The 16170-nt window shown below is 56.8% G+C and overlaps 1 protein-coding gene across 5 annotated transcripts in view; it reads right to left on the reverse strand.

The window, feature by feature from the left end:
* ZBTB16 (zinc finger and BTB domain containing 16) overlaps window positions 1-3973 on the reverse strand; it is a 56180-nt gene extending 52207 nt beyond the window's left edge. Inside the window, exons 1-2 of one of the 5 annotated variants that reach the window (XM_056509519.1) lie at window positions 3854-3973; window positions 2047-3383 (exon numbers count right to left, since the gene is read on the reverse strand). In XM_056509519.1, coding sequence (XP_056365494.1) covers window positions 2047-3314 — 1268 coding nt within the window. In that variant the 5' untranslated portion in view covers window positions 3315-3383; window positions 3854-3973. The other 4 variants (XM_056509520.1, XM_056509523.1, XM_056509522.1 and 1 more) reach the window with 4 other exon arrangements.
* Between the last annotated feature and the right edge of the window lie 12197 nt (window positions 3974-16170).

Below are 16170 nucleotides of genomic sequence, written 5' to 3' on the forward strand. Positions count from 1 at the left end.
TGGTAATTCTCACAACGTATTAGAAAGCAAACACTATAAAAAAGCCACATGAGACCCTGTCTACACACAAACCGCCTGGGATTTAGACTTTGGGGGCCGCGGAGTGAGTTCATTGGACTGTTACCCAATGCCTTTCAACATGGACGGTCTTACAGATCAGTTTAAACACGGCTCAAAGGATTTGGCTAACCCTGCAAAGTTTGCCAGTGCCAGGCAATCGTTCTGAAAGAAGAACAGGCAAACAGAGTTTGGTGCTGGGTTCAGCAACTGCGTTTAAGGCTCCGCTGGCAGGGGCCGGGGCTGAGCTCCGTGCTCCAGGCAGAGCCGAGCCCCGCGGAGCGCGGCGTGCACCCAGCCCCACGATAAGGATCACGAATAAGTGAGAAACAAGCTACGGGTGCAGCCGCGGCTGCCAGAACAAGCCGAGCCCAGGAAGGGCTGTGGAAGAGGGGCTGGGCAGCCGGGCCAGGCTCCCTCACCCCAGCCCGAGGGGAAGGGTCTGACCGCAGCCCTCCCTCCGGACAGACGCACGGCTGCGCCTCCGGACAGCCCCAGCATCGCCCTCCGCTGCGGCCACAGCAATTGCTGCTCCGGGCTTGGAGGGCTAAAGGGAGAGCCTTGAGACCGTGGCAGGAAGGCACGTTAAAATTCTCCCTGAGCCCTCACTGCAGCTCTCCCGGTGACGTTCGGTCTGCATCACCGCACGGCCGAGGCGGCTTCGGGGACGCAACCAACGCCAGCCCCAGCTCTCCCGCTTGCCAGCGGGGAAAACAAAGCCGAAATCGGCCGTGCACCCTCCGGGGTGAATGAAGGCTGCTCCCCCAGGGCCCTGCGGCATGGCGAGGGGCGCAGGGCTGAGCATCCCGGAGCGCCCGGAGCGATCCCGGGCTGAGCGGGCGGGGAGCCGCGGCTCCGGCTCCGGTACCGGTACCGGCACAGCCACCCCCGCTCCGGGCACACCGGCAGCACCGACTGCCCCGCCAGAGGCGCGGGCCGGCACGGACACCGGCCCCGGAGCGCCCCGCGTGCCGCACGACTAATTAACCTGTTGATTCATTAAAAATCTGACAGGGTGCGCAACCACGGCAGGCAGGGAGAAGCTACGGCACCATGCCGGTGGTGTCTTGCCTAGGCAGGACGCTGCTGTCCTGTGGCGGGGCTGCAGCCACGCCGAAGCACGTTCAGAGCCATGGGATTTGACTGGCCATGCCGATTTTGGTGCGGAGATTAACGTGGTTCTCTTCCACAGCTAAATCAGGGAACAAGCCCTGGTCCCTGAACCACGAGCAGGAGGCAGCGACCAGCGGAGCAGAACTCACGTGTCAGCCACCACCAGCACCCGCAGCAAGCCCCCAGGGTGCGGGGCTGGGAGAGAGCACACAGATCCCGCACCCCGAGCAGGGGAGCCCCCAAAGCCGCATCTGCAGCCACTGGAGGTTCAACCCTTCACCTTCCCCGCAGGGACAGACCCGCGGCTCTGCGGCAGCCCGAGCCCCTCTGCGCTCGCCCCGGCGTCACCCAGCCTGACCCCCGCACCACAAAGTGTAAATGTTTCATAAACCGGGAAGCTGGGCAGCACAGAACCCCCCAGGCTGGCAAATCACTACGTGTTGCCAGCACTGTCCGTGCACCCTGGCACCGGCACAGGAGGGACCAGCTCCCAGCACAGAACGGGGGAGTGCTGCCTGTCCCCACTGCATCTCTCCACACGCACATCCCTAAACTCAAAGGGCAGCAGCTGAGAGCTGCTTGGTTGATGCCAGCCAGGGAAACTGGTGGGGTTCATGCTCACAGGAAACACCGACGGTTCCAGCTCATCCGGGCTGTCCCTAGCCAGCACTCACTGGAAGGAACCTTCTGGCACAGTTGCCAGACCTGGGTGAGCTGCAAGAGCCATCCCTCTGAGAACGCTACTCCTCAAACTGGTTTTGGGGGTAGTGATGGAAACTTTGCACCAGCACCTACGACACTCAGCCAGAAACCGAAACCCTCTGGCGAGATCCAGGCTGCCCCGTGCAGCACGCCAAGCACGGCCTCGGCACTCACCTGTGCTGCTCGAGGGTCTCGTTGTCCGGCAGCTCTGCCCCACACACGCTGCACTGCTCACCCAGGGCTCTGCTCTCTGTCTTCATGCCGGCTGCCAGCTCCCCCAGCTTGCTGAACAGCTCCCGCTGGATGAAGCCCTGGGGCAGCAGCCCGCCATAGGCGCTGAAGTCCATGGAGACGGCCAGGGCCGGCTGCACGTGCAGGGCGGCCGCCGCAGTGGGCGGCACGCCGAGCACCGGCTCAGTCTTGTGGTTCGGCAGCAGCGAGTAGATGCCCAAAGGCTTCTCCCCCGGGGCAGCGGCCGACGGCTCCGGCCCCAGCGGCAGCCCCTGGCCCGGCTCAGGGGGCGGCTCGGCACCCTCCTCACGGCTGTAGTGCAGTTCACGGGCACTGGTGATGACGCTGCTGCGGGTCGGGGTGCCAGGTCCTTCCTTGCCCTTCTCATCAGGCTTCTCCCCGCTGGAGGCACCGGGCTCGGCTGTCCGGGGGCTGTCATGGCTGGAGGCCTCATCCACGTGCATTGCTTCGGTTTTGACTTCGGTGAGGCCAGAGGGGCGGCGGGTGGTGGCAGAGCGTGCGTCCTCAGGGGCGCTGGGTGGCAGGGAGCCCTGCAGCAGTGACTGCCCGATGGTCATCAAGCTGTCCACTGCCGCCTTGGTGGGGCTCATGGAAGAGAGGGAGCAGTAGGAAGCGGAGGCAGAGGGGCTCTGCTCCACTGTGGCTGCCAGCAGACTCTGGCTGGCCATGCCAGCATAGCCACCCTCCTCACCAGCGGGCTTGGAGATGAAGAGGCCCTTGATGTACCTCGACTTCTTCTCCTCCTCCTCCTCAGCAGTGGCGGCAGCACCTCCATCAGCCATGGCGACCTCGGTGTCATTGTCCTCGGAGGCCTGTATAGTCTCCAGGATCTTCAGGCACTGCTCTTCCAGGTACTCAATTTCCAGGATCTCGGCAGCATAGAGCAGGTCATCCAGGTCCTCCACCTTGGCTTGTAGAGTGGCAGTGTAGGCGTACTCCAGGATCTGCTGGAACGTCTTTGGCGAGAGGAAGTCCAGGGTGTAGTGCTGGCTGTTGCGGTGGAAGAGGATCTCGAACATCTTGCTGGTGCAGGCCAGCACGGTCCGGTGCGCGTGGAACTCCTGGCTGTCCACCATGATGACCACGTCGCACAGCGTCCCCGCCAGGCGCATCTGGTTGGCTTTGTGCAGCAGCCCGGTGGGGTGGCAGGGGTTCTGCAGCTGGATCAGCCCCATCTTAGTCAGATCCATGGCGCGCCCCAGGCTCACACATCAGGGTATCTCGCGTCGCTCAAATCTGGGACCAGCTTTGTGTGCCGACTATCTGCGAAAACAAAAGGCGGAGGGGGAGAGTAGCAGAGTGGAGCGGGAAAGGGGGAGTGGGGAGAGAAGAGACGAAAGAGAGCGAAAAGAGTAAAAAAGAGAAAAAAGGAGGGGGACAGAGAAAAGCCGAGGGGAGAAAGGAGAGGAGAAGGGAGCAGGGAGTCGAAGGGAGTGGGGAGAAGAAGGGAGCGGGGAGGAGAGGGAAGTTAGCCCGCAGCCCAGCAGCGACTCGCCCAAAAGTTTCCGCGCTCCTCGGCGGATCCGCGGCTGCCGGAGCCGCGTCCCCGCTATCGCCGGCCGGGGAAGGCAAGGGAGAGCAGGGAGAGGAAGGTGCGCATCCCCCGCCGCCGCCCGGCTCCGGCTCCGGCCGCCCCGTCCCGCCGGCAGCGCGGCCCCATCAGGTGCGCGGCGCTCCCGGGGCGGGGGGCGCGGGGGTCCCGGTGCCGCCCCCCCCCGCCCGCACTCACGGCGGCCGGCGGCTGCTCCGGCAGTTCGCACTGCCCGCTCTCATCGCCGCCGCCGCCGCTCGCCGCGCCGCGCAGCAAATCACGGCGGCGCCGGCCCACGGGCCGCCCCGCGCCCGCGTCAGGCCGCCCCCACCCACCCAACCCGACCCAACCCATCCCACCCCACCCACCCACCCACCGCCCCCCGCCCGCGCCCGTTGAGTGCGGGCGCCCCCGCCCGGCCCCGCCCGCGCGGCCCCGCACCTTGCGGGAGCGCGGCGGCGGCGGCGGCGGCGGCTGGACAGCGCTGCCGACAACAAACATGGAGGAGCCGCAGGCGGCGGCGGGGAGCCCGGCACCCGGAAGCCCGGCGGTACCGGCGAGCGGCACCGGGCCCGCGGCGAGCGGGGCTGCTCGCCCCGACGGCTGCGCCCACCGCCCCGACGGCTGCGCCAGCGCCGCGCCAGACAAAGCCGCCCCCCGCGCCGCGCCTGGGCGGACCCCCGGCCCCGGGGGTGGAGACGCAAAAACCGGCCCCAGGGCCCAGTTTGGGGTCCGGTGGCGGATTCCCCCCGGGAGCCGCGGTGTTTCTGACGTGCTGTGACACCGAGCACGTTGTCGCCCCGACGAAGCTGTGTTTCCCCCCCCCGCCCCGCGATAAAATAGTGACGCCGTGACGGCAGCGCTCGTGTGTAGGGATGTGGCGGGTGCCCGCACCCCAGGGCGGGCTGGGGTGCTCTGCAGCTTTGGGGAGGGAGCGAAACACACGAGGAGACGCCAGCCACACAGTGACACCGACGACAGCAGCAGGAGCAGCGAGCCACGCTCCGAGGAGCACTGCGTGCGCTCAGCATGTGCCTCAGCTCCTCGGCTCTGCGCACCCAGAGACCTGTGTAATCCTCGGGATCCGCGGGGCAGGGTGGCAGCCCCACAGCTCTCCCTTCTTCCTCCCTCCCTGCTGCACCCGTGGCACTGCACAGCCAGCGCAGGGCCCGGTGTCGTCAGCTAAAACAACAAACACGGACGGCATTAGTACAAAGATACCCTTGGGGTAAAGCCGCGCAAATGTAATCTAAGGAGAACGTTATGGGGAAGTGTGTTTATAATTATAATGGGATTTAATGTACTTTGGGAGCAGATGATAGCAGTCATTTAACGAGAACAGCCTAATAACGGAGGCCTGGCGACGCACGGCGGCGCTGCGCGGGTTATTAGACGCGTGTGATAACGCCGCGCTCGCCGTACTACAGCTAAGGCGAAGGCATCAGCTTACTCCTATTTTTTCGGGGGTTATAACTCTGCTGCTGTAATTGGCAGAGAGCAGGGACGCACCGCACAGGCAGCCAGCGTGCCTGCAGGATGGGGCTTTTAATTGTCTCAAACTGCTTGAGTTCCTCCCTCTTCCAGGCTTTAAAATTCAAACAGCTGAGAGGGGGAAATAGTGAGACACTGTGATTTCAGGTGTTTGTTTACCCTTCTCTAACTTTTAAAAGGCTTGATTTCAGGACTGAAATTTTGCAGGCAGTTAGGGGTATGTTTTTAGTGTAGCTCACATGAAATTAAGCTGCGTGAGTCCCATTAGCAATAATGGAAATCCCACGGCTAAATTCCCAGGCAGCATCCTGAAAATTAACCCCCCAGTCCTTCCTGTCAACTGGTGCGTTGCACTTTTTGTTGCTCCTCTAATACATATAGTAAAAGCTACTGAATTGTTTAAGACATCAACTTCCCACGGCTGCCATTTGCCAAAGGCAGCGGCCAGCTTGGTGACCCTGAGCAGGGACACCCCACACACCCCGGCAGTGGGGCTGCCCAGCACCTGCAGCCCACAGGTGAGGCCCACAGAGATGCTTGGAAAGCTCCAGCCACGGCCCCCAGGGTCATTTCCCCATGTCCTGGCATGGGAGTCAATCCCTCGTCACTCCTCCCCGGTACCTTCCATTTCCCTCCCATCTCTCTCCCCATCAGTTTCCAATTTATTTACTTTTCTGATCTTAATCCCCACCTTGTAGTGTAACGTGTTTATTAGAAAGGCACCAGCAGCTAAATGAAGCCAAGCTGGGCTCCGTGTTAAGTAGCAGTCACGCCCAAGTGCCTCTCCATGTGCCATTACTCCCAGTGATTGAGGCAATTTCTTCCTCCGCCACGAGTTTCACTTGTAAATCTCTCAAGCAGATACGGTGCAATGATGTGCTGCCTTGTGCGATTATTATTAACCTCCAGCATTAAACCCCTGAGTCGGTGGCTCCTCAGGAAGGGCTTCCTGTGTGAGGACCAGGTGGAGCATGGACATCCCTCCCAGGAAAATCAGGGATCCATTCAGATCCACTTGTAGCTTTCAGCCCGATCAGTTTCTTGACAGGGAAACACAAATGTTTACTTTCCCAGTGTAAATAACCTGGTCAGCAGCACCAGGCCTGTGGGAAGACAAGGGCTGGGCAATGCAGCAGCCTGTATTTTGAGGGATGATGGCAAAGGCAGCCTTGGGATACTTCTCCAAGAGGCAGCCAGTGCATGGAGAGGAGAGTAAAACTGAGCAGTCTCCACATTTACAGTAAGAAAGGAAATTCCTTGTTCAGGATGTTTAGTCCACAAAAAACATCCTGGAGGACAACTTCAGCCCCACCATCACCCACCCTGTGTGAATGGAAAGGGAAGAGCTCCTCTCCATCATGCCCAAAACAACAGCTTCTTCCACTCTCTGCAGACAAATGCCTTTTTCCATCTCACACTCCTCCAGTTAGACACAATCTCCCCATTCCACCCAGAGAGGCATGCAAGGACACAGCTCCAGCTTCTCCAGCTTGCTAGGCCCTGACTTCAGCTGTGCCCACCCCTAAACCTGCTCTCCCTGCTCCTGCAGAGAACCAGCTCCTGACAAGGTTTTCCTAGGACTAGTTGTGTTTTGCTTTTGATGTGTTTGGAGTTTTCCAGTATACTGAGTTTTCCAGCACTGCTGGTGCAGAGCTGACTTATGAAACACTGGAGCAAAGATGCTGTGCAAAATCAGATCAGTTTCAAATTCAGTGAAACATCCGTGACTTTCAAAATTGATTTTTGATCTCACCCCAGACCCTGAGGAAGGTTCACAGCTCCTGCTGCCCTGTGCACGCTCCCAGGAGCAGGATTTCTCCAGGCACATTTGCTTTGCTGGGAGCCGGGGCAGAGCGCGCTGCTCTGCTTTGGCGCGCGGCAAGCTGACAGCTTATGAAAAGATGATTAAATGTGTTAGACTTTATTTAAAAAAAAAAAAAAAAAAAAAAAAAAAGCCTAAATGCACAAAGCTGTTTGCAAGGGGGAGGGTGGAAGCCCCGGGAAAGCTGCTCAGCGTGCAGCCACGGTGCATTAAGCCTCCTCTGAACCCCCCTGATTAGCAGCAGGCTCCGTCCGAGCGTGCGGACACCGGAGCCGTGTGCCTGGTGGCAGCCCGGGGAGAGGGGGGCCAGGAACAGGCCCCTCATTGTGCCCCTGTGCTCTGCACAAGGGGAGCCTGAGAGTCACGCCGAGGACGCTGGATCGGGGGCTGTGGTGTGGGGTGGTGGGATACGGGTTATCCACACTGCAGCTGATCCCAAAGCGAGTTACTGCTGGAGCTTGGAGCTGCACAGGAGCTGCTGCTGGTGTGGGGAAGGAGAGCATGGCCTGATGGTGGGACAGAGCTGACTGGACACGTGTGGGCTGTCCCACTGCAGAAACCCTTGACATGCCCACCTGCCTGCCCCGCTGGGTGTGGGATGCCCCCCACATCCTACCTGCCCGCCCTGCTGGGTGTGGGATGCCCCCCACATCCCACCTGCCTGCCCCGCTGGGTGTGGGATGCCCCCCACATCCCACCTGCCTGCCCTGCTGGGTGTGGGATGCCCCCCACATCCCACCTGCCCGCCCTGCTGGGTGTGGGATGCCACTGGCCAGGCTGGACACTGAACAGAGGCACAGCAGCAGCCACCATCGTGTCACCTCCATGTGAGTGAGCAGCCAGCATGCCTGCCCAGCTCCAAAGGAGGCTGCTGCACACCGAGGTCTGGCCATGGAAATCCCTGCTCCAAGCTCCAGCACGATGGAATCAGGGCCATCCCACGGAAGGATGGACCAGGATCCCTCTGGGACTGCTGAGACGTGGGCTGTGACGCATGGAACACAAGTGCCAGGAGAAACACACAGCTCATGGGTCTGCAGGAGCTTTGTCCCTCCATCCTCCCCCTCCCCGTGCCAGGTAATGGATGCTGCAGCCCTAAGACAATGAGGCTAATTAGTGGCTTAGGGCCCTGAGCCTGCCAGGCTGGAGGATGAGCTGAGCGTGACTCAGGAGGGCGGCCTTCCCACATTCCTCCCCTAAATCCCCCTCACAAAGGGGAATTTAGCCACAGTGACTCAGCGAAGGAGCACAAACTTTACAGCCGGGCTAAGTGTTTATGTATCCCCCCAGCAAGATGCTGCTGGGCTTGTAATTAAATAAAAATGTCTCCCTCTAGCAGGCTGTGACCCAACCATCAGTACAGGACCTATTTTTACTGTTACCCTTCACATGTACTCCAGAGAGCTCAAGCCAGAGGTAGCAACTTTTGAAGCCCTAGTAAGTGCAAGGGGTTGGCCTTGTTCAATTTACTGTGTAATTATTTTTCCTCTTTTTCTCTTCTCTTAACCCGACATACTTGACATCTTGCATGGGACAAGGAAAGAGATGTGCTGAGGCATTAAATGTCAGCCCCGACTTTATGGTGCTGTGGAGGCTGCTTGTGTGTTTGGTAAAGTTCATCCCAGAAAAAAGTCCTTTAAATAGAGCAGAATCTACACCAGGACCTCAGCTAAGCACTCCTGGGGCTTGTTCTGCCTCCCAAAAACCGAGGGATTGTGTTCCAGTTTCATCCTGTTTTTCCTGTCTCCCTTTAGTTTTGACTCTCCTCAGCACTGGGGAAGATGTTCTGGTGTCCAGACACCGTTCCTGCTCGTTGGTCCCCTCAGGAGTGGGGCTGCACCTCCTCCCAGGACTGTTCTTCTCCAGGAGGATCATGCCCAAGTTCAGACACTAGTGAGAATTCCAGGTGAATTAAATACTCATTGCATGCTTTTCTGAGCACAAGATCAACAATTAAAACTCCCTTCCTTTAACAGGATGGTTTCCAAGACCCCGTGAGCGGCTTTGGAGTTCAAAACCAAAAAGTCATCCAGGACACAAGCAGCATCCTCAGTCCCACTGGAAGCAGCCAGTTTTTGTGCCCTCATGATGCTCAAGTTCATTTACTGGAGGGAGCAAACCACGTCCTGAATCCCAGTCACTCAGTGCAATCCTCCAGCCCCATTCCCTCTCTCCTCTCCAGCAGCCATCCATGTCCCATTTCCAGCTGCACAGTGCTGTGCTCTCCCTTTCCAGGGGAGAGGATATTTATATGTATTTATGTGCTCTGTGTGTGCACAGAGAACACGTTACTGCTTCTGACAGGGCAAACAAAAAGCCCACACTCATGGAAGACTTCCCCCCCTCCTTTTCCTGCTCTTAACATATCTCTGCATTAAATATTCACACAAAATGCCTTCACAGCTGGGGAAACTTCTGCCAAAGGGGCTCCTCCTCCTTCCCTTTCTTGCACCAGGACAAAAAGATCGAGTGGCTGCATCACACATGGCACAGACCTCATTTCTGAGATGCTCGAGCTGCATAATGATGGTATTTTAGGTTCAGATTAAATTCCTGTTCATCTCTTCCATCATTCCTAACAGCCCTCTAAACTGTACAACTCCTGAATGTACAAGAGAGGCAGAACGAAGTCTGAGGCTAAATGTTTTGGTCTAGGTTCAAGGTTAGATATTAACTGATTTTATTTTCTTAATAATTGCCAGAAGATACAATAAAGCCCTGGTATCTTATCTGGTCACAGATTCCTCAGTGACCAAATCAGATAACATTGGTGCAGCAGGGCAGCTCACAATCTGCCCTTTCAGGGTGGATATTGATGAATCCTTCCCAAAGGTCATGAGGAATTGGTGTGTTCCAGCTTGTCTCCATCGCCACGGGTCCCACGGACACAGGCTCCACATTCCAGCCCTGCAGTGGGCTCAGCCCTGGGAGCAGGGCTCCAGTGCCCTTGGACCCTGCAGTGCTCATGCTGGAGGGCTCTTGGCAGGGTCCCCCTCCGGCCAGGACACATTCCTAGCTGGAACAGCTCGATCAGCCTCCCAGGAATGAAAGTAAACACTCCTGCAAAGTCATTCCTGGATAAGACCTCTCTGCCAGGGCCAGAGGCTCCACGTGTCCCTGCCACGGCCAGGGATGTGGATGGGGGGAGGCAGCAGAGTGTGTGACACTGCTGTCACCGGGCTGCAGCTGCTGCCACCGCCCCCTCTCCTCTCCAGGTATTAATTCCCTTTGGAACCCAGTCCATTTTTCTCACTGTGTGCCCTCCCTCCACGGCTTCTGCTGCCTCAGGTGCTACGTCCTTTGGTTGGGAAGTGCCAATTCCACCACAAATGGACCAGAATTCCATTTCTCTCTGCAGTTTGGAAAACAGTTCTCCATTCACAAAGAATTCCCCATGAAAGGTTCAGTGTTGGGGCAGTGGCATCACTGTGCTCCCTACAAAACTGTCCATGGCATCACCAGATGGCCAAGGGTCCTTGCAGCTGTGCAGAGGGACTGACAGGGCAGGCAGGGAGCAAAACTGCTTGGGGAGGTGGGCTGAGATATTCCAGCCCAGAGGCTTTTGAGGGGGCACATATTGGAATGTCTCCTCAAGGGATCTGAAGAGGAAAAAAACCAAATCCCAACTCTCATGAAAAAGGTAATTAGCTGAAAGGAAGACATGGAATAGTGAAAACTCAAAGGTACTGGTGGGAGAGGAGCTGGCAGACTCTGGAGAAAGGTACTGACTCCAGCAGAAAGGGGATGGAGGTTACAGGGACTGTCTGGGGGGACAGAGCTTCATCTTTGGCCACACTATGGAGCACTGGATTCTCAGGAGCAGGCACTGACTGTGTACAATACTCTGTGCCATCCTCTGCCATAAAAAACAAACCAGAGGAACTCCCAAAGCCCCCCCAGTGGCTGTAATCCCAGTGGGAAGCTGTGCTGTGTAACTGGCAGGTAGAACACTTCACCCACATCGCTTGGGAGTTCAGCCGAGGTGATGAGAAATAATCCTAGCCGGCATTAAAGCCTGGGAGTTTTGCAGCAATACAGCTTTGTCACATCCCTCCCTGACAAGAGCAGCTCCAGCAGGACACTCCAGGCAGCTCTGGAGTGGGCACTGACAGACCAGGGCACACTGAAATTGCTGCACACAGGCTGAGCCTGGTGCCAACCAAACACCACTGCAGTTGTTCTGTACACCACAGCATTTTTGAGTGATCATCACCACAGCAGTTATCCAAGAGCTGCTACAGCCTCACCCCCTGCTGCTCTGGGCAGGAGGGTGTGAGCCCTGACCCACCTGGTATCAAGGGAGCTGGCACTGAGCTACCTGAGCCCATGTGCAGGAGCCCAGAGCCATTCCTCAGCTCACATGCTGGAAGAATTGTCTTCCTGCAGAGCAGAAAGCTGACTCAGGAATCAACATAGAGCAGGAGCCAGGAAACAACCTCACCTAGGCATCAAGTGAGCATTGCCTAGGAAATATGGCAGCAGTGCTACTTGTGCCTCAAACTCATCCTTCTGACCCATTTCTGGAAATTCAGAGGTTGTCAAGGGAGACTGTAACAGGATCACACACAGGTTTAATCTGTGCTTTCAGTACTGCTGTGATTTAAGTTGCACTTTGCCAAAATCACTCTTTGGACATGTTTACTCCAGGAGAATACACTCACAGATAGGAATGGAGGAGCACCTTTTCCTTGTTAGCCACACAGTTCCCAAGAGGAGACAGTGCGAGTCCCTATGACCTGAAATGCTGTCCCTGGCTCTCGTAATCCTAATCCTGCTGAAAATAGGAACCGAGTGTGGCGCACCCAGCGCAACGCTCACAGCCTGGGCTGGAACAGGTCCTGATCCCCTCCCAGGAGCACTGAACTAACTAATTTTCCCCCTTTTGGGTCAGAACACCTAACTTCATGTTCTGCCATTGGGGTCCCAGTGAGCTGTTTCTAAAGCCTCACCCTCCCCAGACGTACCCAGTCTCTGTTCTGAGAGCAGCAGTCGATGCTGCTCATCACTGGTGCTGCAGAGCCCAGTGCTGGAGTTTGGACAGGAGCAAAGGGTGGAGCTGGATAATTAATCCTGCCCCCAAGAGCTGCATACACCAAAGAGCCAGTGCCATCAGAAGAAATGAAAGTCAAGAGGCACAAATGCAGCACGATGAGATGGAGGTGGGTCCTGGCTGCTGCTGCTCCAACACTGTCCGTGCTGGAGGGAGCGAGGGAAGGGAAGGGAAGGAGATGAGTGAGCACGCTGCCTGCTGCAAATATTGACAGAACCATTATGGGCATGTATAAAACTCCCATTTGCGTGATGCAAGCGGGATAGTCTTTGAATACTTCTGTCTCAAGGAATTCTTTATTTTGCCATAGAAGAAAAATGTTTTCATATTCTCTCCTGCCGTGCAGACCTGCAGCCCGGCGAGCCCTTTTGCCCTTGAGAGCCATAACATTATTTGTTAACATCTTTATGATGCCAAATGGTCTGTGCTAGAACGGGTGCCATTCTTTAGCTGGGAAACCATATGGCATGCCGAGTAATAAATAAGGTATTGTGATAGTTAATGAACCTAATTGCCAGCAAAGGCTTTAATACAGGGAATGTGCTGCTGAGAATTTAGCACCACATTAGAGATGCAGCAGAGCTCCTCTGACTTCTGAGGCTTAATTTAAGTTCTATATTGCAAACTCCAGAAAATAATTCCAAACCCTCCTGCTGGAAAAGCAACCTGCTGGTAGACTGTGATTATACTGAATTACTAAAATCGCAATCAATTTTATACACTCTGTTAACCCTTGCTGGGGAACATGGCTCTCCAGAAGTGTAGGGGATGCCACTCTGAAGAGCACCAGAGCCAAGTGAGTTGGAACATCATGGTCATAATCCTCACCATGACTGCTCCCCTGCCCTAGCATCTCCCTCTTCTGGGAAGCACCTCTTTCCCTGACACCTTTGCTTACCAGCTAAGCTGGCTGTGGGCAAAGCTGGGAAGAAAGGCCACAATTGTGAACAGTCATTGTTATTCCTCTGTGACCAACCAAGTAACTGCTGTTTCCATGTCATGGTGACACAGCACGCAGAAATCCACAGAAAGACAAGGAGGATATATTGGTGCTGGAAGGGCTGTTTTCAAAAACATTGCAAACGTGAACCTGCTATCCCATGGAGAAAGGATGTCCCTTGCCACAGGTCAGAGCTGTGCTGCAGCATGCCTGCACCTTCTCTGAGGATTACTCCAAGTACTGCAAGTGCTCATCAGCATCAGAAACCTTCGCTCAGGCTCTGCACATCATCCTCTGAAATAGCCTCTTCCTGCAGGAACAGCTGCCCCTGGCTGGCAGCCCCCTCTTAGGGATCCATCCTCCCGCAGAGGCGCCACAGGGAGACACGGGTGGTGGAGGAGAGCAGCGCTGCTCCTGCAGCCCCTCAGCAGCGGCCAGAGGAGGTTATTGGTTTCTTCCCTGCTCTGATTGCGCTCGGCTGCCCTGCAGTCACGTCCTGAGGGCAGCCTGGCTCTGCCAGGCAGCCACATCCCGGCTGGAAGCTGCCCTGGCGGGGCTGCCCCTCTCCATCCCCTGGCTCTGGCTGCAGCTGGGTCCTTGGCCACCTGCAGACCTCTCCTGCCCTGGGCTTGGGCAGGTGGCACAGGGAGTCAGGCAGGGGTGGCCAGGGCCAGCGTGGAACGGGCGAGATAAAGAGCTGTGCAGGGCGGATTTAATACTGTACATAAATACACTTTACAATCTGGGGAAGGCTCGGTGCTAAGAGGAAGCCATTGGAATATTTTATCGTGATGCAGATCGAGTGAAAAGACTGTGAATAAATAAAAGGGAAGATAATTATTTGATGGAGTTCTCTTAGGATATGCCACAGCGGGGAATACTTACAGAGAATACATATTACTAGAGAGACTCAGCTATTCAAGCATCAAACCAACCTATAAATTGTCAGAGGAGAAAATTGGAGGAGAAGAATGGATGGGGGTTTGGGCACCGGTCTCATCAGTAACGCCGGGTTGCGCTTTCCACCTTCCCCATCGCAATTCCCGCTGCCCGAGGAGTCACAGCCCTGGAAAAGGGAAGGCTGCCTCCAATAAATGTCTTTCAGGAATTACGGCCGAGCCACTACAGTACGGAGATGGAGTCGTTTATCTCCTCACCATCTGCACGGGCTCGTCGGGCCGGGGCACAGCTGCCTGCTCCTGGGCAGCCTCGTCCCTGCTGCACCTCTGCAGGGCCTGGAGGTTCATCAGCCTCGTCCCTGCTGCACCTCTGCAGGGCCTGGGGCTCCTCAGCCTCGTCCCTGCTGCACCTCTGCAGGGCCTGGGGCTCCTCAGCCTCGTCCCTGCTGCACCTCTGCAGGGCCTGGAGGTTCATCAGCCTCGTCCCTGCTGCACCTCTGCAGGGCCTGGGGCTCCTCAGCCTCGTCCCTGCTGCACCTCTGCAGGACCTGGAGGTTCATCAGCCTCGTCCCTGCTGCACCTCTGCAGGACCTGGGGCTCCTCAGCCTCGTCCCTGCTGCACCTCTGCAGGGTCTGGGGCTCCTCAGCAGATCCTAGAGCAGCTCCTGAGCAGCCCAGCCTCTCCAGGCACCGTGCTGCTGTCCCCAACCACATCCTCCAAGGCTGGCATCACCTCGGCCCCATTTTAGAGGGAGTCCCTGCACAGAAAGGGGTTCCTGGCAGTGGGACCAGGCTGGGGCATCCCCACGGGGCATTTCCCAGAACCTTCTCCCTTGAGCTGACAGAAGACTGCTGAGTCCCAAGCTCTGCCATGCTGGCATCCCTCGACCTCACTTTTCTCCCACTCCCAAGCCAAGGCTCTCCAAAACAAGCACTCTGCTAAGCCTAATGATGCTCACACTCTCACAGCTCAGCTTGGAGCAGCATTTCCCTGAGGTCAGAGTGCTTCCTAGAGGCGACAGAGAGCCCAGCACAGCTCACACCAGCCCTGCTGCCCTCCCACCCAGCGCTGGTCACTGCTCCCAGGTCACAATTCCTCTATATTCCTCTAACTCTGTAGAGATGGCACAGACAAAACCGAAACCGTGCTGATACAGAGTCTGTGCATAACAGCTTGTTTAATATGGTACCACTCCTGTAACTTTCTTTTTTCTCCCACTATTCTTGGTCCTGTTCTCTATGAAAGCAACCCCACAGCCATCCTTTCCCTCCTGCACAGCTCCAGCTCTCCTTCCTGGACACAGCTGGGACAAAAGTGAATATCGGGAGGGAGCCCAGGAACAGTCCACGTCCTGCCAGCATCTCCTCCTGCCCCACTCCTGGCACCAGCACCAGGTCTGGGTGGCAGCAAACAGTTTACATTCTTTCCTGATGGGGCTGATGTCATTAGCTCTGAACATCTCCCATCTCTCTGGGTTGAAGGAAACCTTCGGCTCCTTTATAGGGATGATGTAAGCGACAGCCTGCGGTTCAAAGAGGCAGCCTCAGGTAATTAGCAGAGGTGCTCATTATTTTAAGCGAGACTTGCCACTGCTTCCAGAACGAACAGGAGCAAAGCTGGTCTCGAGCACGGGCTACCTTTAAGGCTGGCTCAGACAACACAATCAAAGGCAGCCTGACAGCGGCAGGTCTCCCTCCCTCTGCCTGCAGAAGGGAATTGCTCAGTCACCTGCACCCAGAATAGGACTTTGTCCCTGTTCCCGTCATTAATTTATGGCCTGTGAATTAGCGGGGCCCCAGAGACGCACAGAGCCCACCTGTTCCCTCGCCTGGCTCTGACATTTGGAATTTCGTAGGCAGGGACGGGCGCTGGCTCACGGTGCCATAAACCATCCGCCAGCGTGTGCCCGCCCCGTCCCTGCTCCTGCAGCAGGGCTGAGGGACACCACCTGCCCTGGGGATGGACACAGCCACACACAGCTCCTCAAAACACATCTCGTTTTTCCTGGGAAAAGCAGCTCTAATGCAGTGGTGGGATGCTCAAAGGGATGAGACAAAGCGCCCCGCTTTTGGTAACGGGGCAGGATGAACAGCAGCCCCCAGCCGGTGCCACCCCTTAGCAGAGGTTGTTCTTACTCCAGTATCACTCCATTTACACCAAATGCACGGCGCTGCTGTAATCACTGCCATTCTGGACTCCAAACAAATCGGCCCTAAATGCTTTTCTGTTTTGTTCAAAGGGGACGGGAGGAGGGCGGTTCTGAAGCCGCCATCGCTGTAATGCAAGGAAATTACCATGTAGGACGCAGGGGT

The sequence above is a fragment of the Oenanthe melanoleuca genome, chromosome 24, assembly GCF_029582105.1.
Source record: "Oenanthe melanoleuca isolate GR-GAL-2019-014 chromosome 24, OMel1.0, whole genome shotgun sequence".
In the NCBI taxonomy this organism is placed as follows: Eukaryota; Metazoa; Chordata; class Aves; order Passeriformes; family Muscicapidae; genus Oenanthe; species Oenanthe melanoleuca.